The sequence below is a fragment of the Vigna unguiculata genome, chromosome 3 (genome assembly GCF_037176805.1).
Source record: "Vigna unguiculata cultivar grain cowpea cultivar isolate G323 ecotype 2 chromosome 3, ASM3717680v1, whole genome shotgun sequence".
Taxonomy (NCBI): domain Eukaryota; kingdom Viridiplantae; phylum Streptophyta; class Magnoliopsida; order Fabales; family Fabaceae; genus Vigna; species Vigna unguiculata.
Window position 1 is genome coordinate 16,609,064 of NC_140794.1, and position 24,973 is coordinate 16,634,036.

At 35.4% G+C, this 24,973-nt stretch overlaps 1 protein-coding gene across 7 annotated transcripts; it reads right to left on the bottom strand.

Annotated features, from left to right (window-relative positions):
* Positions 1-1,005: 1,005 nt before the first annotated feature.
* LOC114179271 (RNA pseudouridine synthase 7-like) lies at positions 1,006-24,791 on the bottom strand. 7 transcript variants are annotated; one of them, XM_028065540.2, is made up of 14 exons: positions 24,412-24,610; positions 23,592-24,200; positions 18,003-18,086; positions 17,844-17,887; positions 17,656-17,733; positions 14,449-14,549; positions 14,288-14,375; positions 13,795-13,873; positions 13,491-13,573; positions 8,371-8,436; positions 4,206-4,262; positions 2,922-3,032; positions 1,839-2,074; positions 1,006-1,260 (listed from the first exon to the last, which is right to left on the bottom strand). In XM_028065540.2, the coding sequence occupies exons 3-14, from the start codon at positions 18,064-18,066 to the stop codon at positions 1,158-1,160; spliced, it is 1,110 nt and encodes a 369-aa protein (XP_027921341.1). In that variant the 5' UTR covers positions 18,067-18,086; positions 23,592-24,200; positions 24,412-24,610; the 3' UTR covers positions 1,006-1,157. The 7 variants fall into 7 exon arrangements, with proteins under 7 accessions (XP_027921341.1, XP_027921339.1, XP_027921342.1 ...); XM_028065538.2 differs by lacking the exon at positions 23,592-24,200 and having other exon boundaries at positions 24,412-24,608; XM_028065541.2 differs by lacking the exons at positions 17,844-17,887; positions 23,592-24,200 and having other exon boundaries at positions 24,412-24,573.
* Positions 24,792-24,973: the final 182 nt, after the last annotated feature.

The window sequence follows — 24,973 nt, forward strand, 5'->3', positions numbered from 1 at the left end:
CATAAGACCGCCACATTATACTTTGTGACAATAGAATATATGGTGGTACCTACATCCGCCACATGCACAAAATATGGCAGTCATAAACGCCATTGTATACCACAAATAACTGTCGTATTTAATAAGATTTTTTGTAGTCAAGTGCTTTGAAGGTTCCACCATGTTACATGGTGATTGTCTCCTCTCTCATTTGGTAAAGGTTATGGTGATGCTGCAGTTCTTATACCGACATTAGAGGTTGGTATTGTATCACAAGCATTATAAACTTTCATCACCTGGTCGAAACATCTCATTATAAACAGTCACAAGTCTAAAATTTTGATACATTTTGATCTCTAAACTTAAAAAATGAATAAATATAATCCTTTTAACCCAATTACATTAATTTTTTTAACTTGTCAAACGCATTTCCTATTAAATATTAAATTGCAAATGTGTTAAACAATATAAATAACTTTCTCGAGTAATAACATGAAACACATTCATAAAGTCAAGAGAAGTTGACGTAAATTAGATTAAAAAAATTATATTTATTCATTTTTAAAGTTTAGAAACCAAAATATATCAAAATTTCAAATATAAACAATTTTCAATTTTGGAGTTAAAATTCAAGGACTAAAACATACTTGACCCAAACTAATTGAGCTAAAATGGACTTAGAGATTTAACTACTGCTAAAATCCTTATCCAATGATAGTTCACTCATCGTCGGTTGTTCATTTCATCATAATAGTTCAACCAATAATTTTAAACATCTCAACTTGCATCAAAAAGTTTCATCAATTTAATCTTCAGACAGATCTTAAAAGTATTAATACATGCAATTAATCAAACAAAAACTATTTTAACAGGAACTAAAACACAAGTTTCTGAATGCAAAGCATTATGGTATAACAAGTTACAAATGTCTCGTCCAAAAAGGTAAAAGTATGTATGCACTATAGAAAACATTTAATCATTTTAAAATAAAATAATCTAATGATTTTCCAACGCGAAAAAAAAATCAATAGTAACAATAATTGATCATTCCAATCTAGTGTCCCTGAATAATAGCAAAAGATTAAACAGTTTTTCAGTAACCAACAATACTCAGATGAAAACTCAAAAAGTCGTTGCATATTTGTTTGAAATTTACGATGAAAAATATATCAAATTGTCTAGATAAGTTTCGCCCAATCAGGATGTGGACACTCATACGTCCATCCAGGCCCCGTGTAACGAAAACAATGTAGCCATAGACCTTCTTCATCACCATCATATCTGCAATTATAAGCTCGACAAGAAAACTTAATGGTCAAGCTATCTGAGATTTACAACAAGGATAGGCAAAAAAGAATCTTCAGAATTACAAGTTTCAAGTCTTGCTAATAGAACAAATAAAAAAATGATATGTTTCCATATATTAATTCATAAAACAATCACAAAATAGCAAAAAAAAGTATAAATATTGAAAATTAAGACATGATTTTGCACCAAAAAGACAATAATACTTATTTAGATCAACAATGGAATCTACAATGTCATATTCACTAAAAGAGCTTTTTGCTATGAAAACACAAAGCCTAGATCAACAACAATAAGCAACGTAAAGCTCCTACTTCGTTCCAATAAATATTTAACCAAATTCCAATATCCCCATGTCCTGATATAAGCAGAGTAATTGTAAAATCTGTAGTGGCATATTCTATTTTTCTCTAATTATGCTCAAATATGATGTAATACTACTGAAAATGCTTGACTACGAGAAAATCTATGCTCAACCAAATTATTATGGTCTGCCCTTTGCACTTTGGAGTTTAGACAACAAATATTGTTTTCTAAGATAATGGGTTTCTTACCCTTTGGGTGCCAAATTTGGACAATTTGTACACATAGGGTCGATGCTAAAATCTTCACTGGAATTTTCTCTGCATGCATTGGGGACTTCATCAAGATCTGATGTCAGAGAAACATCAGATATACGAGCTGATCTATCAGCACTCGACCCTTTGACAGATCGATCAACAGTTTGTTCTGAGATGTACAACATGTCATTGGCTATTGGGTGCCCTGAATACTTCAAATGAACACGTATCTACACCAGAGGTGTATGTTAAGCACCATATATAAATTATAATAAATTGAACAAAACTAAATGTAGGATGTTTTTGGTCATAGTTGAATTAATATTTCCAACTACATATGTCGTGTTAATCTCATCTCTTGTATTTCGTAAGTTGTACAGAACAACGACAATCATACATTTGCGTGTAAGAAGCCTGCTATACAATATGTTCTCATTGACTATGTAGCATGGATACTAACACGGAAACAAAACACGGATTCGGACATTTCGACATGTGTAGTCTTCAAGATATACGACACAAGAACACAAATTTATATATTACATCATTATGAATTATTTAATTTAACAATCAATATTTATACACTCAATCATCTATAAATAAGATTAGTCAAATATAATAATATAATCATATTGTTACCTAATACAAAAATGAATCAAATCCATCTATCTAATATCTTAAAATATCTTAAAATTAAAAAGTAGTGATCAAATATATTTTTTTCATATTTCTATAGTCATAATAGAAACTTATGCAATAAGTTTACAAGTTCATGCATTTAGAAAATCATTATATTTGTCCCTATTTTAACTTTATGTTTGAACCATGTCAAAAGTACGTCAAAGACAAAAACTGTATATCAAATTGGACACTTCACCATAAGGTCGTATGCACGTAGATGTCCAATATAGATTGATAATAGAACTTTTTTTTATTATTTCTATGGGAGGTTTACACAAGATAGCAATGTTTAAACTAAATAACAGACATAGAGAGCATGATATGAAGATATTAAATATGCAGCTTAATCTCGGATAAAAAGAAAAAGGAAATCTAAATCAACCAACATTTTCCTACCTGATGAGTACGGCCAGTGATAGGTTCACATAAAACAATACTTTGAGTTCCATTAGTACTAATCCGAGTAAATTTTGTGGACGCAGGCTTCCCCTTTGCGGAGTCTCTGACCTTCATTAAAAAAAATATTTTCATTCAGATATTCCATAAGATACTTGTCTTTCCACTTATCAAGAACAAATGCCTACTTTTCCTTGGACAATGTTAGCTACTATTGAAACATAATAAAATAAGAATACCCAATATAATCACCAACATTTTGTTTTAGCTGTCATATGCGTCCAAGTTTTACACATCAGATCATTTAGAAAAGACAAAGGAATCCATGTTGTTTGTTCTATTTGCATCTCTTACGATGTTAACCTTGTTGAGTTCAACAATCTATTACCTTGGACTCCGATTCTGTAACGCATTGCTCTAATTCTGATATATATAATTTGAACTATGACAAAAGCAATTCTGTTAATAAAAAGAAGCTAAAAGTACCAGCACGAAAAGGCTCCTTTCTACAAAAAAGATATGACAGAAGGTCATTGTAAAATGCCTTCCCCTTGCATATGCAAAGAGACTTGTTCCAGATTTGAGACCATGACCAACCAATTAGCAAGGTGAAATTTTACCATTACGTTAGGGCTTGCCACCAAAAGGTAAGTGAGGCTCTTAAAAGATATTACAAGGCAGCTGCAACTTATTCAGCTGAACTTTAGCTATAAATGCCATATTTAAAGTTGAATAGCATATTTTTCAAAGTTAGTTGCTCAACATTAGTTAAATAGTCACAAATGTTGACTGATTTCATGGCTCTTTTTTTGGCTTAAAGTTGTACTTAAGAACTCGAAGGAAAGCCTCTATATCAGTCCTAAATAGAAGTTAATCAACTAGATGAAGGTTATATAGACAAAATGGTATTAAAAGTATGCCCAAAAAGTTTCATAACAATAGACTATATTCTAGAAAAAGAAAGAAATGGCTAACCATACAAAAGAAATGTTGCTTTAGCATTTATCACAGAAGCTATTAATAACTAAAATACCTACATCATAAAAGTGTTTTTCCTTCAATGCATTAATATTATAATTATAAATATAGCACTTTTTCCCTATAAGGAATCGTTGTTTTCCCTTTGCAAATTCGTTCAAATATGAAACATGTTGATCACAAACAAAGTGACATTTTTATAATTATTAGTGAAAACATATCAACTGAAAATGAAAACAAAAAACAATCTAAATGCATCCAGACATTCAATAACAAAAAATAATGTAGGATCCCCCCAGGCCTCACCTCCGCTGTGCTCCTTCCTTCACGTGCATTATAGTCAATATTGGCATCAACAATTAGCTGAAAAGTACAAACTTGGTCAAATTAGAAAATTATGAAATTTTAACTCAGAATTTAAAAATTAATAATCTATATCTAAAATCTATATATTAGGCAAATTAAAGTTCAGTCCATACAAAAATGACAAGACATCTCAGACTGAAGTTTTAGTTAACCATGACGCATTTGGAATTGCTTTTATTTTTTAAATTCAAATGTAAGGGATCACTATGAATCTCAACATCCCACCTAGGTTGCCACTACAAAGTGCAACAATCATATGTCACCATATGAAAAGCTACATATAAAGGAAGAGAAAAGTAATTACAAAAACACGAGGGACAAACCAAACTCATGCTCAGAAACAAAAAACCACTCCCACGAAGGAACTAAACATAACGAAAATTATGGAGTTGGTACACAATTGTTGCTTATGTTTTCAGATTAACAAAAATAACTTAACAATTCTAAACTCAAACCAAGTCTATTTCATACTTTTCAAAAATATTTCAAGCATAGGCAATCCTATGGTGGATAAAATTGGAATTAACAATTTCAACCTGTTTTAATCTTACCAAGAGCAATATGCACCGATTTTCTCAATTTCACAATAAACAATTGTTTTGCCCAAACCGTTTCTTCTTCACATGCTACACTCGATGCGATAGGTTTCTTGATGGAAGAAACCTAGTTAACGATGTTCACACACACACATAGAAATGTAATCCACACTCACAAAACACTTGATATACCTTGTTTATTTTATTCAAACCGATCACACAATTTGTATATTGTCCAGAGATAATGTTTCCCTTCCCACGGGACACTAAGGATCCTGTCTACACTCTCAACAAACCAAAAACGTAACCCCAAGCAAACAAAAGCCAACCTATATATTTTCTTCCTAAGGAAAACTACCCTCCTATCGAACTACATAAACATTCCATTTCCTAACATTACCTCCCTTGTACAAGCAACCTTGTCCTCAAGGTAGAAGTCTGGAAATTGGAATTTAATAGTGGCTATATCCTCCCATGTAGCTGCCTCAGGTCCTCCATCTTTCCATGAATCAAAACCTGTTGAACTGGTTCTCCTTGCTCTAGCTATTGAATAATCCTCTTCTCTAGCATTTTTCTGGGAAGACAAATTGAAGATCTTCCTTGTAACTCCTCTGGGAGCTCCTTCTCCACATGGTGTGCTCCCACAACCCGCTTCAACTACAAAACACAGAAAACGAGATGGATACGTGCTATCTCAAGAAGTTGCAGACAAAAAGCCACTGTCATTACTTGTCTCAACATGAAAAAGAGCCCAAAGTATTTAGTTGATAGCTTAGGATGTAACCTTGTTGGCATTGAAACTTTCCTATAAGGGCGATTCTTGAAAAACACCCAATCCCCCATATTAATTGGTGATGGTTTTCTATGTCTATTAGCAAATTTAGTCATTTGTCGTTCTGCCCTAGTTAAATGAAACTTGAGTTATTTAAGGGCTTCATCCCTAGTCAATAAATATTATGCCACCGCTTCTAGTTAAATGAAACTTGAGTTGTTTAAGGGCTTCATCCCTAGTCAATAAATCTTATGCCACCGCTTCCGTCGTTGTCTCAACTTGTACAAATCTGTTGAAGGAGGGTGAAGGTCTGTTTACATCTGGTACAAACTCATAGCTGGTCCTTGGAAGTTGGTATTATACCAATATTATGCCCATGGAATAAACACAAACTACGTCTTTAGTTGTTCAAAACCAAAACATCTTAAATATGTTTCCAAAGTCTTATTTAAAACTTCAATTTGGCCATTTGACTTTGGATGGTAAGTTGTGCTCATGTCGAGCTGGGTACCTTGCAACCGAAACAACTCTTTCCAGAAGAGACTCGGGAAAGTGGGATCTCAATCATTGACAATTGATGCCCACACTTACTTAACCTATCCACGACCACTAGGATGACATCATATCCATTGGATTTGGGAAGAATGACTATGAAGTCCAGACTAATATCCTCCCACACCGCATTAGGTATAAAGGGTTGTAATGGCCATTGAGGTGACGAAACACTTTTATTAACTTGAGTACCATAGATATTATGAGTATGTTTTCCTAACTAACAAGACTCTCATTGAAAAAACGAACTGTGAGAAAAACTTGGAAGCATTAGACACATTTTGGTAGGACTAGGATGACCTAAGTGTTGATGTTCAAGATCTTGAGATGCAGTTGAGATACACGTAACCGATTGTGACAGATAGTATAATCCTCGATACTCATGTCCTGCTCCAACCGATACACCGATCCTGAACATTAACACAATTATTTGTAAAAAGATCAGAGTAATTTTAGGAGCAAGTGAGCTTCCATATGGAGATTAAATTAAAATGACACTGAAGAATATAAAGCACATAATTTCCACCTAATAAATAGGAATCAATTATCCTAATTGCTAGAATATGTAACTATTAATTTCCTACAAATTTTTAATAGCTTATTACATTCTAACAGTGGGTAATTTCACCCTTTTCATTCAATGCCTTTGTACCTCTTCCTCTTCCTCCTCAGAATCATCACTACATTCCACTCTTTCTCCCCTTCTTCCTCCACGGATAGAATTCTCAGTTTTATCTGAACTTCTTTCTCATTTCTTGGTCATAGTGTTTCTTTGATTTCTTGAATGTTATCTCTTACTTTTTCATTCACCTTCTATTTGCTGGCCCACCTCTCCAAAGCACCTATTCGGCCTTCCATGACTCCTCCTCCTTGGATCTGGAAGGTTGGACCAATTGATAGGCTTCTTCATAGAAGAAACCTGGTTAACAAGGTTCACATGCATACAGAAACGTAATCCACACGCACAAAACATTGAATATACCTCATTTATTTGATTTGAACTAGTCATACAATTTGTACATTGTATAGAGATAATGTTTCCCTTCCCACAAGACACCAAGGATCCTGTCTACACTCTCAACAAACGAAAAACGTAACCCCAAGCAAACAAAAGCCAACCTCCATAAAGTCTTGCTTTTAAGAAGATTGTACCCTCCTAACCAACTAACTAATTTTTAATTTCTTCCTTCTTACATAAACATTCCATTTCCTAACCGCATGTTACTACATGCATTCACTTATTTAGCGACAATCGTCATCTAAAACTTTCATGCCCATGGCCAAAGCTTCTCATCAATGCCTCTCAAAGAGAGCTTTTCAATTTAGACCCATGGATATACACAATCCCATATGTGATCAGTTGCCTTCTTTAAGAAAAAGATATACATAAAAGATCAACTGCTTCTACAATTTCATCAGTTGCCTTATTTATAATTGTTATATAATTGCAATTTGCAAAACTATCAAAAACCCAAGAAGCAGGAACAAAAACTATCATGCCCCCAATATCTCGAAATCAAATGAAGTACATGGTAGAAAATGTGCATATTTTGTTAACACTTATGTAGATAAACTAGACTCTAGCTTTTAGTTACTTTTCCATGAGTTTTTGACTGTGAATCTAATATTCCAAACGTTAACTAACGACTAAAAGGAGAATGCTTCCCATCATGTTCTGAAAATGTCAATCTAATTCTTTAGGAAGCCCAAGTGCACAAGGCCCTAACTAGGTGGGAGTTTTAGGAATGATGAATGTGACTTCTCCCACATACATAGAGACTATTTTTAGGATCATGAGACAGAAATCACAAAGTTCACCCTCTAATTATACCAAACTATGTTAACCAAAGGAAGAAGGAAATTATATCTTTAGCATATATGAAAAAGTTGTAGGGCTTTTCTTCAACATAATGTTTCATTTATTGGATATTTTAGCAAAACATAACTTTCCAATTTGACAATCATTCTTTCAATTAAGAATTAGATATTATTTATTCTTAATTAGATCCTTAACCATTATTATGATGTGAGAAAAGGAAAAAATAAGATGAGAACCTAATCAATATGCAAGAAAGGGAATGCGTTCGGAAATAACATAATAAGATTTACAATATTATAATATAGCAATAGCATTTAGTAATTCCAATGCCAAGACCTTCAAGGTCCATCAAAATAGCATGCAGAAAGTAATAAATACCATGTACAGTATATGTAACACATCTTATCCATATCATATAAAAGATACCTCATCCTCAGGAAATTCTCCAACTACTTTTGCTATATATTGTTTGTGGACTAAACCAGCTTCTATCTGTAACAATTAAACTCTATAGTGATAATGTATAAAAAATTTCACACAAAACAAAATAAATTATGTGTTACAAGCATGTCAAGATATTGATATCACAAAAGAAGAAATTGAACTTTAGTGTACGTTAGAATAGGTCATCTTAAATAGACTTTATAGAGAAGTTGCAGTGTACTTTGTGATGTATCTAGTTTCAAGATGAGACCTTATTTTCTCTTCCTTTCATTCATTATATCTAAACTTCCAATATCATTATAAATTTGAGAACCCAAGAGAGGGTAATAAGCTCTCAAATTCATTCTCTACCTTTTGTATATTTCTGATAGACCCTGAATAACGAATTGTACAGAAAGACACTCTTTATTCCAATATTGTCTAGTTCCTTACCAATGAAGTAGGGAATGAGAACAAAATTCTAATACAACTCAGGTAATTCGAGAGACCTCTCTCTCCACAACCTTTCCTTCCAAAACTAAGATACAAAAGACATATGTCCTCCTAAATGACCATTGTCACACAACTGTCCTAATTGTGACCTCCTAAATGAGACTCATGCAACTCCTTACTGATAAAAGGGATGCGGGAAAACTTCTTGGGTAAAACCAATTTTCCTTGATAAAATAACATACCCTTCTTCAATTCATAGCCTTCATGAGTGTCATCGTTGACCAATAAGTCACGCCTGAAGAGTTCAACTTCTCATCTTGTTGGACTTCGGTTTCCCATGTCTCCCATTCGTCTTTTTGGAACAAGGATACAGCCATAAAATATTCACGACGTGATAAGGCATCTGCCACTTGGTTTTCCTTTTTTGGTCTGAATTGAATCTCAAAGTCATACCCCAGGAGCTTGGAAACCCATTTAAATTGTTCTTCAGTCAACATATGCTGCTCATTGAGGAATTTTAAGCTCTTTTGGTCTATTAGTATAATAAAATGTCTACCATAAGATAGTGCTTCCATTTTTGAATTGCATGTACTATTGCCATTAATCCTGCTCATACACCGATTTCTTTTGGGCTCTTTCTGATAAAGCTTTACCCCAAAAGGAAGGAGTTTTGTAACAACACAGCCCCTGGTCCTCTACTAGATGCATCAGTTTGTAAGGTGAATGGCTTTGTGAAGTCTAGAACTGCTAGCATGGACAATTGAGAAACAACACTTTTAAAAGCTTCCAAAGACTGTTGAGCCTCATCTGACCAATTAAATCCTTCCTTTGTTAATAATTGTGTAAGAGGCTTAGTAATCCTGCCATACCCTTGCACAAATCTTCTATAACACCCTGTTATTCCTAAAAATCTTCTCAAAGCTTTAGCATCCTTAGGAACAGGCTTCTACTTTTTTTGGATCAGCAGCCACCCCATTTTAGAAATTGTGTGTCCCAAATACTCCAGACTCAGTTGCCTGAAACTGCATTTTTTTCTATTGAGTTTCAATTGATTTTCCTGCAACACTTTCAACACTTCCTCTTAAGTGAACTTTAAGCCTAATTCAACCCCACAAAACCGGCTTGTAGGTAAGGTTTGCACCCACTTATAAACTTTGAAATCACCTTATCCCTAGCCAATGTGGGACTTCCAATACACCCCCCTCATGCCGAGGTATATACATCTCGAGCGTAGAAATAGATATTAATGGGTGGTCCAATAGCGACCCGATAGCAGGTGGAACAACATGCCCAACAAACAACAAACTTCCTTATAGCAGGTGGCACAATAACCCATGGCTCTAAAACCATGTTAAGAAATGAATTTTAAGCCTAACTCAACCCCTCAAATCTGGCTTGTAAGGTGAGATTTGCTACCACATATATTTTGAAATCACCTTATTCCTGACCAATGTGGGACTTCCAATACACCTCCCTCACATCAAGGTATTTATATTAGAATAGGTTTTTTTTTAAACAATGGCTTTGATACCATGTTATATTAAGCTTAAAGTCCACTTCTAACACTTCCGTCAACAGTTGAACAAGCATGTCTATAGTTGGACTATATACCAAAATGTCGTCGAAGAAGACTAACGCAAACTTTTGTATGAAAGGGCTTAAGAATCTCATTCATTAATGACTGAAAAGTGGCGGGTGCATTAGTCAGCCCAAATGGCATGACTAAAAACTCAAAATGACCATCATGAGTTCGAAAGGCAATATTCTCAATGTCTTTTTCTCTCATTTGGATATGATGATACGTGAATTTTAAATCCAACTTTGAAAATATAGTTGCCCCTGCCAATTCATCCAACAATTCTTCTATTACTAGAATAGGAAACTTGTTGGGTATGGTGATTTTTGTTGAGGGCATGATAGTCCACACAGAACTTCCATCCTCCATCTTTTTTCTTGACTAAAATAATTGGACTTGAATAGGGACTGATGCTAGGCCTAATAATTCCAGCTTGCAACATCTCTTGGATTAATCTCTCTATCTCATTCTTCTTCTAGTGAGAGTATTTGTACGGTTTGATATTAGGAATAGAAACTCTCTCTTGGAGATGAATAGCATGGTCATAATGGCGGTGAGGTGGCAGTCCTTTTGGGGCTTGAAAATAATTCTTCTTGCTTTAATTCTTGCATCATTTTCTTCAAGGAAGAATCAAATTTAGATATGGTGGGTTCACTTGATAGAACCAGCTCTGTTTCGCCCTTGCCTATTGTCAATTTTAACTGCCCAAAATCAACCCTCACTTCTCTGAGACTTGCTAACCATTCTAACCCCAAAAAGATGCCAGCCCTTCCCAATTGGAACACGAAAAATTCTTGTTGTATTTGTAGACCTTTTAATTCCAAGATGAATCCTTGACACTTTCCCTTGGCAACTTACCTTGTGCCCACTCCTACCTCCACCACATATGGAAGAGTAGCTTCTTCGTTCAATCCACATTTACATATCAAATATTTGAAGAAAAGTCCAGGAAGGGGATTACTGTTTAAGAGAAATGAAAAATTATTAATGGAAGTGTATATTGATGCAGATTATGCAGTGTCTATCATAGATAGAAAATCCACTTCAGGATACTGCATGTTCTTGGGTGGAAATTTGGTGACTTGGAGAAGTAAGAAACAAAATGTTGTTGCAAGGTCTAGTGCAGAAGCTGAATTCCGAGCTATGGTACAAGGATTGTGTGAATTGCTATGGATGAGAATTATCCTAAATGATCTTAAAGTGGCATGTGAAGAACCTATGATCCTTTATTGTGATAATAAGTCAGCCATTAGCATTGCTCATAACCCAGTTCAGCATGATAGGACTAAACATATAGAGATAGATCGACACTTTATTAAAGAGAAACTGGATAGTGGTCTTATCACTACTTCCCACATCCCATCTAGACCTTAGTTAGCTGATCTGTTCACGAATGGTCTTCCCATGGAGCGATTTCATAATCTCACATGCAAGCTGGGAATGATAGATATCCATTCACCACCTTGAGGGGGAGTGTTGTAAGTTGAATATTAAATGCAATATTAAAAGTTGTTGGTAGTATATTAAATGTATTATTAGAAGTTATTATAAGCTCTTAAAAGATTCTATAGATCTCTTGTAATTATTACTTTAAGGTTTGAGATCTCTATAAATAAAGAAGTTGATGTATTGCTTTAGTGAATAAACAAAATAGTAAAATCCTCTTTGTTGGGCCTTGGAGAAGTGCGCAAACTTTCAAAAGATTTTAGATCCTTCACGAGCTAAGCTTGTCCACCAAGCTACTCCTTATGCTCCTAGGGGCAAGCTCCATGTGACTTGCTTAGTTGGAAGGTCACACCTTCCTCATGCTCTCTTTATGGCTCCAATTACCACATTCTAGATCCTTTCTCCCTACATTTTTCTAGACCACCTAGCTCTCCTTTTCTCCGATAAATAGAGCTTAGGACCTTGTAAAAATCATTTATGAATATAGTAGAGAAACTTTGTTAAGATGACTCCACACACCTCTCCTTTTGTGAATCAACTTATGCTAGAGCTCCTCTTACTGGATTCCTCTAGCCTCCTTCCTAGCATCCATGGATTCTCCTCCATTCCTTCTTACGGTTTTGAGCATGAAGATGGACTCATCATTTTCTAAACAGAACAGAAACAAGATGCAATAATGTCTTGTCTATAATTCATTCTAACATTTGGGGTTCAAGTCAAGTCACATCCTTTGGGTTTCGTTATTTGGTCACTTTTATTGATAAATATTCTCATTGTACTAGGATTTACTTAATGAAATATAGGTCTGAACTTTCAAATATATTTTGAGCCTTTCCTAGATGAAATTAAGAATTTGACCAAGTGACCAAAATCTTAAGGAGAGATAATGCTAAAGAATACCTTTCGTTTGGTTTTTCTACTCTTTTGAATTATGCCCCAAATTCAAATAGAAATAATGAACACTTGGTTGAAGGTCAAGCCCAAAGAAATGGGCAAGAGGACAATGTTCTTGCCATCCCACCTCTAAAGGAGGAGGATGTTTTTATTGATGTGCTTCAAGAAGGAGATGCACCTAATGAAGATCCCTTCAACTTTTATTTTAATTTGAAAGATTCATACTAGATAGCTATTGTTTATGCTATAGCTATCTAGGTATTCTTTGTCTTGGACTTGGTAGTTGGTATTTGATGATTTTGTATGTTGTTTAGGCTACTTAGACTTACCTAATTAGGTATTTAGGTTGTTTTTTTGTCTGTCATGAGTTATGACTTAATTGACATGCTTTCTTTTTTATGGCTTATGATGAGCTTAAGTTCAATTCAATATTTTAAAGTGCGACCTTGTGACTAAATATTTTTTAATTATTTATTTTGTCTATAGAGTACATATCTCATATCTATGTAGGAGTAGGATCTACAATACGTATTATGATACTACAATTTACGATTTAGAGAGTCCCCTACGATTCTAATTATAATGTAAATTTGACTGCCTGGGCTCAAAGACTTATCTAAAGGAACATAGTTGTCCATCGGATGTCATGTAAATATTAAAATCAAATAGTTTAACCTTTTATTTAGTATTAGAAACTAAATATTCTATAAGAAAATATTGTTAATAGCAAAACAACATCACTTCCTACAGTCACCTGTTGCCTAAAGATGTCAGCTTTTGCAGCATTTCTCGCCAAAATAAGAAGTCCTGAGACAAGGCGATCCAGACGATGAACAGCTGAGATGATCATGTCAAGGTAAAATTGCAAATACAAATGGATAAAGTTTGAAAAATAAAGGGAAAATGCAAGTACAAAATGGAGAAAGGAGACACCGTGGCTGGATAAGGTGTGAAAAAATATTAAGGGCAAGAAAGAAGCTACATTTATGCCAATTGGAAATGTTAAACCATATCAACAAATGACATTTATCTCTTCTCCAAAATGCATTTTTGGATACGAAATAGAGGTGTCAGCCCATGCTCAGCTTGAAGAATGCCAACAACAGTGTTCTTACGATATTGACCGCATGGATGTACCTACGTAACAGCTAAAATTCACAGCTTTTGCATATACGAAATTTAGAGCAAACTACCATCAATAAGTATATCACCATTACATGGGTATCTAATTAAGAATTCACTATAATTCCTGACTTCCTTTGTTAGAACCAGAGGAAATAATTTAAATGATATAAAGGAATCAGTTCTTTTTCATTGCGTTTAACATACCATTAGAATTATGATCTACGCTTCAATCACAAATAGCTCTATATAAATAGGTGTTAGAAATATATATAAAATCCTTAATGTTTCTTCACCTAACACCTTGAACTTCACGAAAAATTAATTCATGACAGAACTTATTCTCTGCATAATTATTTTACTTCACATGAGTTATCACAGTTTTACAACATAGGCACTTCACTAACCCATTTGTTAATGCATACTTACAGGAACAGATGCTGGCTTACAAATAGTTAGCACATCTGGTTCTTTTTGAAGAATAAGAACATCACAAGCCATCACAGGTGGTTCATGCCTGAAAGCTCGGTGGCATCAGTTGCAAGGTTTACTAAATTTATAGAATGAAAGCATAAAGTTTAAAACCCAACCTGTGTAAGAAATGGCTTATCTTTTGAGATGGTTTAACTACGTATGAAATTGATACCATCTCACCATCTACTTGAATCCTTCCACATTTTACTGCATTAACCTACAATGTTAAACACAAACTATCAATTAATTAAAATACTGGGGCAACATCAAGTTCACTGAGCTGAACACAACAAGTGGAGTATGTAGTCAATGATGGCATTTGTTCAGGAAAGTGTTCAAAACATCTCTTGCAAATAAAAATAACAACAACAATAATAATAACCATCACAAGACATTACTCCAGTATCCATTCTTTTCTTATGGATACTGCATTTGCAATGCGGTTAGTTAGTTTCTGATAGTATCCAATATAAAATCAAATGTTTATTATAGTTAGTTTCTGATAGTATCCAATATAAAATCAAATGTTTATTATAAACTCGAGGTAATTGTCGACAACTCACCAAGGGTACCAAACCTATCAGGAACCATAGCAAATTTCATTCCCTTAACGTGACTTGTTTGTTGAGTATTGAATTATTATGAAAGGTTTGTCATAAATTGTAACTAGTTAAAACAAGCGAAACTTACCATTAGACAATGTTAGCACTTTGTAGACAACAACTCTATACTAGTTCTTGTGAAAAAAACTTTATTCACCTCTTGTGTTGTTGTTTATTCATACAATACACAATACAATTTATAGACTCACATTTTCTGACCGTTGTACTAAAAACAACTATAAACGGCTAACTCATTAACTACCTAGACTCCAACAGCTAGGGCATTAACCACTCACAAAAACTAGTTTCTTACAACGGCTAGTTACCCATAATGGTTAATACATTTAAGTTTATTAAAAACCCAACAAAACTCCCCCATAAACTTAAATGCTTCTTTTATTCTTAATCTTCGTTCCTTTATTCTTCATCCCCGCTGTCCACGTGCAATAACTCTTCTCACATTGTGCTTTTCCCTTTCATGAATAGTCAAGTTCTTCATTTTCTTCATGGACGACTCCTCTTTCACTATAGTCTGCTTGTTCTCTACTCTCTCCATAGTCAACTTGATCTTCTCTTTGGTCATCCTGTTCCTCTCTTTGACTAACTTGTTTTTCTCTTTGGCTGACTTGTTATTCACTGGGTTCCTTGCTATCTTAGTAGACAACTTGTTCTTAACCATATTCTTGTTAATAGGCTGACCTCCTATAAAGGGATAAGACAATTCCCATGTATTGTTGCATTCGATCGCATTTATCTCCTCATCTATTGCAAGTCGCCACCCCTCATCTTGCACCTCCAATTCAACTCTTAGATTCATCTCTACTTGTGACTGTTCTTGCAAACTTGAAACATCTTGTTTAAGTTCCAAGCAACGCTTTTGCAAAGCCTACTTCTTTCTCTCTATGCTTGCTTGTAGAATTGAATTGTCTCTAACCTCATTTTCATTTCTATGTTGCAAATCTCTTTTTGCAATATCTAACCTTTGGATTACATGCTCCAGCGAGCTATCTGAGTAATCCACTTGTTCAACCAACTTATCCGATTCCACCAAGTTAACCGAGTTGGCCTCATGCTCCACCATGTTGTCTAGGGTATCTGTACGCTCCACCATGTTGTCTAGGGTATCTGTACGCTCCACCACACTGTTCGGGCTATCTACATGTCTCACCAGCCTATGCAACCTACTCGATTGTCTTGCTAACCTATCCGTGCTACTCGACTGTCTTGTCGTGTTAACAACGATACTGAGCCTTCTTGCTGAATTCTCCATGCTACGCGGTCTTCTTGCCGAGTTCTCCACTTGCTTATGCTCGGCTCCTGAGCTATGCGCCATCATCAACAATGTCGCTTCTTCTACAACATCTTTTGTATGGTTGATCGTCTCTTCCTTTCCACTTTCAGATCTACAATTTTTGGCAAAATGTCCAGACTTACCACAACTGAAACACTTGCCCGAGTAGCACTCCTTTGCATAGTGACAATACTTGCCACACTTGAAGCACTCAACATTTGAGTTGCTTGATTGACCTCTTCTCCATGGACCTCGTCCTCTTCCGTGCCAATTTTATTGATCGGATTGTTCTTTCTCTTCTTGTCCTCGGCTTCTACCACCAGGACTGCTTCTTATACCTCCTCGATATCGTCCTCTACCTTGAGTTTTCTGAGCTTTCTCATCTTCAAATGACATCTTCGTTTGGAGTAATTGACATTTTCAAGAGATCCTGCAAGCTCTTCAACCGTGAGCTTTGATCGGTCCTTGGACTCCTCAATCACGCACACCACATTCTCGAAGTCGTTTGTCAATGACCTCAAGATCTTCTCCACAACTCGGCTAGCGGGTAACGTCTCTCCATTTCTAGTAAGTTGGTTCCCCCATGATTTCAACTCGAGTAATGTACTCGGCTACTCCTTCGGTCTCTTTCATCCTTATGCTCTCTAACTCGCTCCTGAGTGTTTAAAGCCACACTTGCTTCACTCGGTCATCTCCCTTATACGCCTTCTCCAATATGTCCCACACTTCTTTTGAAGATTTAGCACTTGCAATCTTCTCAAAACAGGACTCGTCCACAGCTTGGTACAGGATGTACAAAGCTGCCTTGTCCTTCATACACGCTTCTTCCAGCACTTTCAATTGGGCATTTGACCAACCTGTAGTGTTGGCTGGTTCATTAAAACCATCTTCAACCACCTCCCAACTTTCTTGGGAGCCAAGAAGAGCCTTCATTTTTAAACTCCAATTGTCATAGTTGACAGCCTTTGTCAACTTGGGCAGGGAAACATTGTTTGTAAGGCTAGCCATTTCACTCTATTTTTTTCGCAAATACTTAGCTCTTTGCTCTTTTTTTTCAAACACTCAAGTTCTATAGCTCTCTTTTTTCCACTCAGACACTCAAGTTAACTGGCTCTTGATACCACTTTGTTAGCACTATGTAGACAACAACTCTCTACTTGTTCTTGTGAAAAAAACTTTATTCACCTCTTGTGTTGTTTATTCATACAATACACAATACAATTTATAGATTCACATTTTTTTACCGTTGTAATAAAAACAGCTATAAACAGCTATAAATGGTTAACTGATTAACTACCTAAACTCCAACGGCTAGTGCATTAACCACTTACAACGACTAGTTACCCATAATGGTTAATACATTTAAGTTTATTAAAAATCCAACAGACAAATCATCAAATCAAATATAAATGAGTAGGCGTAATTCTTACATAATAATCATAAGGCCGACCTTTAAACTCCTCAGCAAATAAGTCTACAATGGTTTTCCCCGCCCACCGATTTTTAACCTGGAACAACAAATTGACCATTTCTAGGGTTTAATAGAGGTTTTACAACATATAGAAGAGAAATTTTTAAATAATAAAAAAATTGAATAAGCAAAACAAAACAAATATACATGAGCGATGAATTCAAAGTAGTATGGTCTAACAAATCGTATTCCTGCACAAATTCCAGCAAGGAAAGAAAAAAGAAAAAAAAGTCACGTTCGATGTTCGTAGTAAATTTTCGTCCTTATCATTGGAATATGTAGAATGTCTACGATATTGAATGATACCGTTTCGAAAGACGTAATCATGTAGGTGCGGGGGATTTGCTGGAGTCTGCCACACGATATCCATGCCCTCCTCCGATTTTTAACCTACAACAACAAATTGACCATTTCTAGGGTTTAATAGGGGTTTTACAACATATAGAAGAGAAATTTTTAAATAATAAAAAAATTGAATAAGCAAAACAAAACAAATATACATGAGTGATGAATTCAAAGTAGTATGGCCTAACAAATCGTATTCCTACAAAAATTCCAACAAGGAAAGAAAAAAGAGTCACGTTCAATGTTCGTAGTAAATTTTCGTCCTTATCACTGCAATATGTAGAATGTCTACGATATTGAATGATACCGTTTCGAAAGACGTAAACGTGCGGGTGCGGGGAATTCGCTTATAAAGGTAATTAATGAAAGATCAATACAAACAATAGTTGAGTCTCAGGTAAAGGACATTCTGATCTCTCTGTTATAATACAATAACTCATATACTTCTTGATTGAGCGTCGTAGTACTTGCAAGTACCCTTTCCCCCTCTTTCTCTAAATCAGGCAAGGACATTCTAACAAGAGCTGGACATTCTAACAGAAGCTAGACACTCATCAACTATAGCGACAAGGACAAGGCCATACCCTACAGGGCATATCGATTCCATACAAGAATATATTATATATAAAATAAAAAATATTTTTTTTTATTTTATATTTCAAAATATAAAAATTGTATTCTAAATCTAGAATCCAAAAATTTATAGAGTGCAAGTCAAAATTTCGATACGACGAGAATAAATGGCCTTTAAAAAATAATCAATTTATATGTAAATCATCTTATTCGGTTATAATATTTGATTGGAGTAATGTAGTTATAGATTCTTAGTAGGTTGTCTCTTTCATGTACCTTAACTTTTTCTTCCTGTACCCTTATAATTTTCAATCTCTTCATTTTACCCTTTAAAATATTTTATTAAAACCCTAATTTCTCATTCTTTGTTTCTTTTTTGCCACTGAATCCCTTATACCTCCCTCCATCTCTCCCCTCTTCATGTAAGACTAGGAAAGAATGATGAAACGAAAACTATATTATTTTATGAAAGGCAAATGTGTACAAGAGAGATGAGGAGAATCCTATATAAACTAACACATGTTATATCCCTTAACAACCCTCCGAAAACTCATGGTGGATGGACATTAACCAATATGAGTTTCTAACGAAAAGTCATGTAAAGCAGATCCAATTTGGAACCATGCTTGTATATGACGAACAAAAACTTATTTTGGTTTCACTTTATCATGTATATAATGAAGATCTAATTCAAAGTGCTTCGTTCGTGAGTCCATTACTGGATTGGTTGTGAGGAGAACAACTCCAAGGTTATCATAGTGAATGATCGGAGTTGGAACAACAATATGAAGTTCATGTAATAGGGATTGTATCCATGAGATATTGGTCATTGGGGATGCAAGGGTTCGATATTCTGCTTCGGCCGAGCTTCGTGAAACCACTTTTATTCTTCTTGGAAGACCACAAGACAATGTTGTTGCCGAAATAAACACGGTAGCCTGATGTTGATTTACAGTCATAAGGGTAAGAACCCCAATCAGCATCAGTGAAAGCTTGTAAGGAATTTGTAGAGGATGGAGAAAAACGAATGCCATGGGACTGAGTGCCTACTATATATCGAAGGATTCTTTTAACAGCTTGTCAATGATGTATTTGTGGATTATGCATAAACTGGCGCACCTTATTAATAGAGAAGGTGATGTCAGGCTTGGTGAACGTAAGGTATTGGAGAGGTCTGTACAGAGTGGGAACTGAGAAGCTTGTTGAAGCATCAACAATAAGCTTTAAAGAAGAAATCATTGGTGATGGTTGCAGTTTGGAGTCAAGCATTATAGCTTTATCAAGAATTTGATGAGTATACTTTGTTTGAGTTAGATGAAGAGCCCTTGTGGGTGACCAATATGCTTCAATGCCAATAAAAAAGATGAGCAAACCAAGATCTTTCAAAGCAAATTGATTGCGAAGAGCTTAAATAAGAAATTTGATGTGTGTGGCATTGTTTACTGTGACCAAAAAAAATATCATCAACATAGATTAATATTAGTAATATAGAACCATTGAAATTGTGTAAATAATGAAGAATCATTGATAGAGGATAGAAAACCCATCTAAGTAAGAGTTGTGTTGAGCTTATGATACCACGCACGCAGGGCCTGTTTAACGCTATACAAATCTTTGCGAAGAAGAAAGACCTATGAAGTATTGGATGAAAATCCTCACAGTTGACTCATGTATACAATTTCTTGCAAAAATGCATTGTTGATGTCAAGTTGGTGGATTGCCCACTTCGCTAAAATTGCCAAAGAAAGAACAACATGAATTGTAGTTGGTTTGACTACGGGGCTGAAAGTCTCAGTGAAATTCAACCCTTCAACCTAATTAAAGCTTTGAGCCACTAAACGAGCCTTACGTCTTTCCAAAGAGTCATCTTTATTATACTTATTTTAAAAAAATCCATTTACATCCAATAACATATGAAACGGGTGGTGGATCAACTAGAGTCCAAATATGGTTAGTACATAACACATCAAATTCAACTTTCATAACACTATACTAGTTAGGGTCTGTGAGAGCAACTTTGATAGAAGTGGGCACGAGATTGGTGACAATGGTTTCAAAAGTTTTGGGTTTGAAATGCCAAATTTGGCCTGGGTTTTCATTGGATAGATGTATGAAGATTGAGGAGGAGAGGGAACAACAATATCATTTGTTGAAGAATGTTCTGAGGCTGAAAAACGATTAGAAGTATCAAGGGAGGTTTTTATGTTTGGCTCGGTGATGGTGTTTAGAGAAGATAAAGGAGTGGAACATAAATGAGAGGTGTTGGAATAATCAGGTTGAGACAGAAGGGTAAGAGATTTTTCTAGGAGGAGAACTATTAGAGAAGGTTGTGATGAGATAACAGGTTGCAAACAATCAAAAGGCTCAAAGGGATTGGGAGTAATCTTGTAAGGAAACATTTGCTTATTAAACAAAACATTACGGGAAATTAAATTTGTGTTTTTGAAAAGGGCGAAGTATAGGAAAACACAAGCAACCAAATATGCGAAACATGTTGTAATCGGTATTTTTGTGAAACAGAGTATGATGTGGTGTTATTATTCAAAACAGGTGTTGGAAGGTGATTAATAATTTGTGTAGCACTAAGAAAGGCATAATTTCAATACTTTAGAGGAAAACCAACATATGCACTAAGAAGGGATGTTGATGAATTTTAGAAACAGTACATGCATTACAGAATTCAAAAACATTGTTAATATGAAGATTACAAGAGTACAGAATTTGTTTGATAGTACTTTGGGAAGCATGTTCCATTTGTGCATGCAATAGAGCAAAAGTATGAGAACTTTTTACAATGGAGTTCATGGTGGGTAACATGGTGCATGAAGTAGTTGACCGAAGAGAAGAAAAGACGTATATCCCATATTTAATTCTTACTTGAAGAAGAATCACTTTGGAGCCCTAGTGTTTAACATTACAAAAGTCAAAATAAAATTCAAAAAACACTTTGTTATCATGTGCAAATTGAGATACACTTATAAGATTCTTTGTAATGTTAGGAACGTGTAAAAGGTTTTTCAAAATAAATTTTGCATTATGATTATCAGAGGACATAACAGCAAAGCCAATGTAAGAAATTGGCAAACCTGAACCATTGCCTAATATTATGCGTTCATTACTAGTATAAGAGTTTTGAGAAGAGAAAATAGATTCATCGTTAGTGACATGGTGTGATGTGTTGTTATCGAGATACCATATTGAGTCAAGGACCGTGGAGGCGAAAAAAAGTTGATCAAGATTGTCATCGGTAGGTGGAGAGGCTTGAGCAATGTGGACTTGAGGTTATGGTTGATAATCTTGAGTAAATTTGTGTCAGCAATCAGGGGCACCGTGACCCATCTGTAAATAGATTTGACATTGAATGTTTCTTGAATAAGATGAGCGAGATGGAGTGGTTTGAAAAGATCAGCCACCACGTGTTTGGGATGAAGATCTTGATAGAAAACGTCAACCACGATTATCTGAGCGACCACGTTGCAAAGAATTATACCAAGAAGAAGAGGTGGCATTGACCTGAGAGGAAGTAATGTGGGCTTGTAAGGGATGATTGATCTGTTTATGTTTCTCAAGACGCTCTTCTTAGGCTAGGAGAAGCGCTTCAATCTCATCGACGATGTAGGGATCAATGCGAGACAAGATAGAGATGACAAATGAGTCGTACTCATCTGGGAGGCCATCCAATATAGCCTCGATGTGATATTCATCTATAATTGACGAACAATTGGTTGAAAGAGCGCTACTGATTTCTTCATATCAAGAAGGTATGTAGGAACATCACGTTCAAGCTTGTGTGTTTTGAGCTGTAATTTAGCTTTTTGACTCATGGAGAGCACATGTGGAGGAGAGAGAAGTAGCAAAGCTTTCTAGAACCATCTAGAAAGGATGACCATATACCTTGGCCACCAAGACGTCTAGAAGCATCTAGATCGTCTACTCACCATGTCTTGGCCGAGAAGGCTTCTAGATGGTGTACATGTGCTCCTTTGTTGACCTACATTCTAGATACTAGTTTTGTTATTTGTTATGTACGGGAGTCAGTTACGCGTAGTGAAGGTTAGCACCCTAATGTGTCCGTCCGAAGGAGATATCTTTAATTAAATATGCAAAGTTAATGTACTTTTCAAAATGTTAATTTTTGCCAAAAATAATAAGACAAATAATACTAAAAGAAACAAAAATATTGTTTTGATTTTTTTGGGTCCGACAAGGATTAACCTTAATCCTACATATTTTTATTCAAAATTAAAAATCAGTATTACATAGTTCTTTAAAAGATATTTGAAAAATTATTTTATTTTTTGAAGGTAAACCTGACAAAGACTGGCTCTCACACCGGAGAACCAAGGATCACATCGTTCTTAGAAAGATTGTTTGTTTGAAAAGGATTGATATTTTTATATTTTGAAATTTTATATATATTTTTTTTGTATTTTCGAATTATTTGAAAGTCGATGTCACACTACGCGAGCGGTCCGGACAGACACCAAAAGGAAAGAAAACATTAATTCATTTTTCAAAATTTCAATTTTTGTAATTTTTATAATTTAAAATATTTTTGTTTTCTCTTATTTTTGTAAAAAGAAAATTATAATGGTGGGATTTAATTAAAAAAAATAGATAAAATGGAAAAAACAAAAATATGAGAGTGCGTGAATAATGTGTGAGAGCATGAAATAAATACAAAAACAGGTTAAAAACAATAAACAAAGACAAAGGGGTGCAGATGGCAGGGTGCTGCGAAAAGTAGTGATGTTTGCAAACAATAAAGTCCAAAACAAAAAAAATATTAAACAAAGGGAGTGAGAATAGCATCCCAAAACAAAAAAATACTAAACAAAGGGAGTGAGAAAATGCAGGGGTGCACAAGCGAAATGAAAACAGACCAAGTAAAACAAATAGAGGGGTGCAAACTGTGGGGGTGCAAGTGCAGAAAGGATGGTCAGCCCAAGAAAAAGAAATTGAGTGAATCTAATTAACCTAACTCCTGATTCGTACACCTTCATCCAACATCAGCGGCTTCCGTCGAACCTTCACCTAGCCTCTGGAGCTCGCCGCCGCTCATTTCCGGACAGCCGGGGATGTCACCGCTGCGGTGCTCGTGATCGAGACCGTCGCCGGCGCGGATGAGAACCTTGCGAATTCTCTTCATTTTTTTCTCCAGCACGAGACAGACCGCTTCTTCTTCCTCATAGCCGCGGACGCTGCCGCTCATTTCCGGAGACTACTGTCAGCGATTCCGGCCAACGCCGGTCGTTCACTCATCTCCAATCCTCAATTCTCTTCTTCCGCGAGAGAAAAGGACGCCATAGACTATGCGACTCGCCACAACCGTGCCGCCACCACGACTGGGTTCGCAACCGTCACGCTCTTCTCCCTCTATTTCTCCGTTCTGATTTTGTGGATGAATGAAGAGGATGGGAAAAGGATAGAAATGAATGTTTGTTGCTGCAACGGGGTTCTGGGCCGTTGAATTGCAGGGATGGGGTTATAACAGAAACAATGGACGGTTTCTATTGACGATGAAGAATGTGTGTGATTCTGGTTTGGTTGTGTGTTCTGTTTGCAGGTTAGAATGGTGCTGTGATGCTGCGGGATAAAACTTTGTTAAAAGCCGGATATGCGATGAGGGCGTGAGGATTCAGTTGAGTCGAGGGTGATAATGGAGGACTCAATGAGTCAAATTAATGACAGGCAAAATTTAATATACGATTACCTTCTCAAGCACGCAACTGCATAGGTTCATCTCAAACATTCTAAGTATTCAGATATTCAGATAGAATTGAGATATAGTACTTACCTCTTGTGATTCCTGTCAGCTATGTTGGTGGCTTTACCTCTCTGCTTGGTGGCTTCACCTCTCTGCTGCTGTTTTTAACACTAACATCTTATCTAAAAGACTTGACTTAAAACAACAACTAATATACAGCAGTAATAGAAAATAAATTAGTTTTAATTTTATAAAGTGAGTTTATAATTTAATTTTTTTATATATTAATTTTATATTTTACTTTTTCAGTGACCATCCAAATGCATTAAACATGATTTATTTGATGCATATAAGTTTCACCGTTTGAAGGTTAGTTTATGCATGGAATGAAATATTTTTGGTACAATGTAAAGGTTTGTGTGTAAAAATTCCTCGTATTCGTTTTCGTGACCTAAGGTCACCCTTCCCTTATTTTTGGTGTACCACATGATTCCTATTGTGACATAAACAAACGAAGCATTGTTTGGTGAAGGTTTTGAAGGGGTCATTGTGCCTATTAAAGTTGGCTAAAAACAGTGATGGAAGAAGACAATTATAGAAGGTTGGACCCATATCCTGAATTGAAATGGTTGTCAGTGATTCTCAAGACACA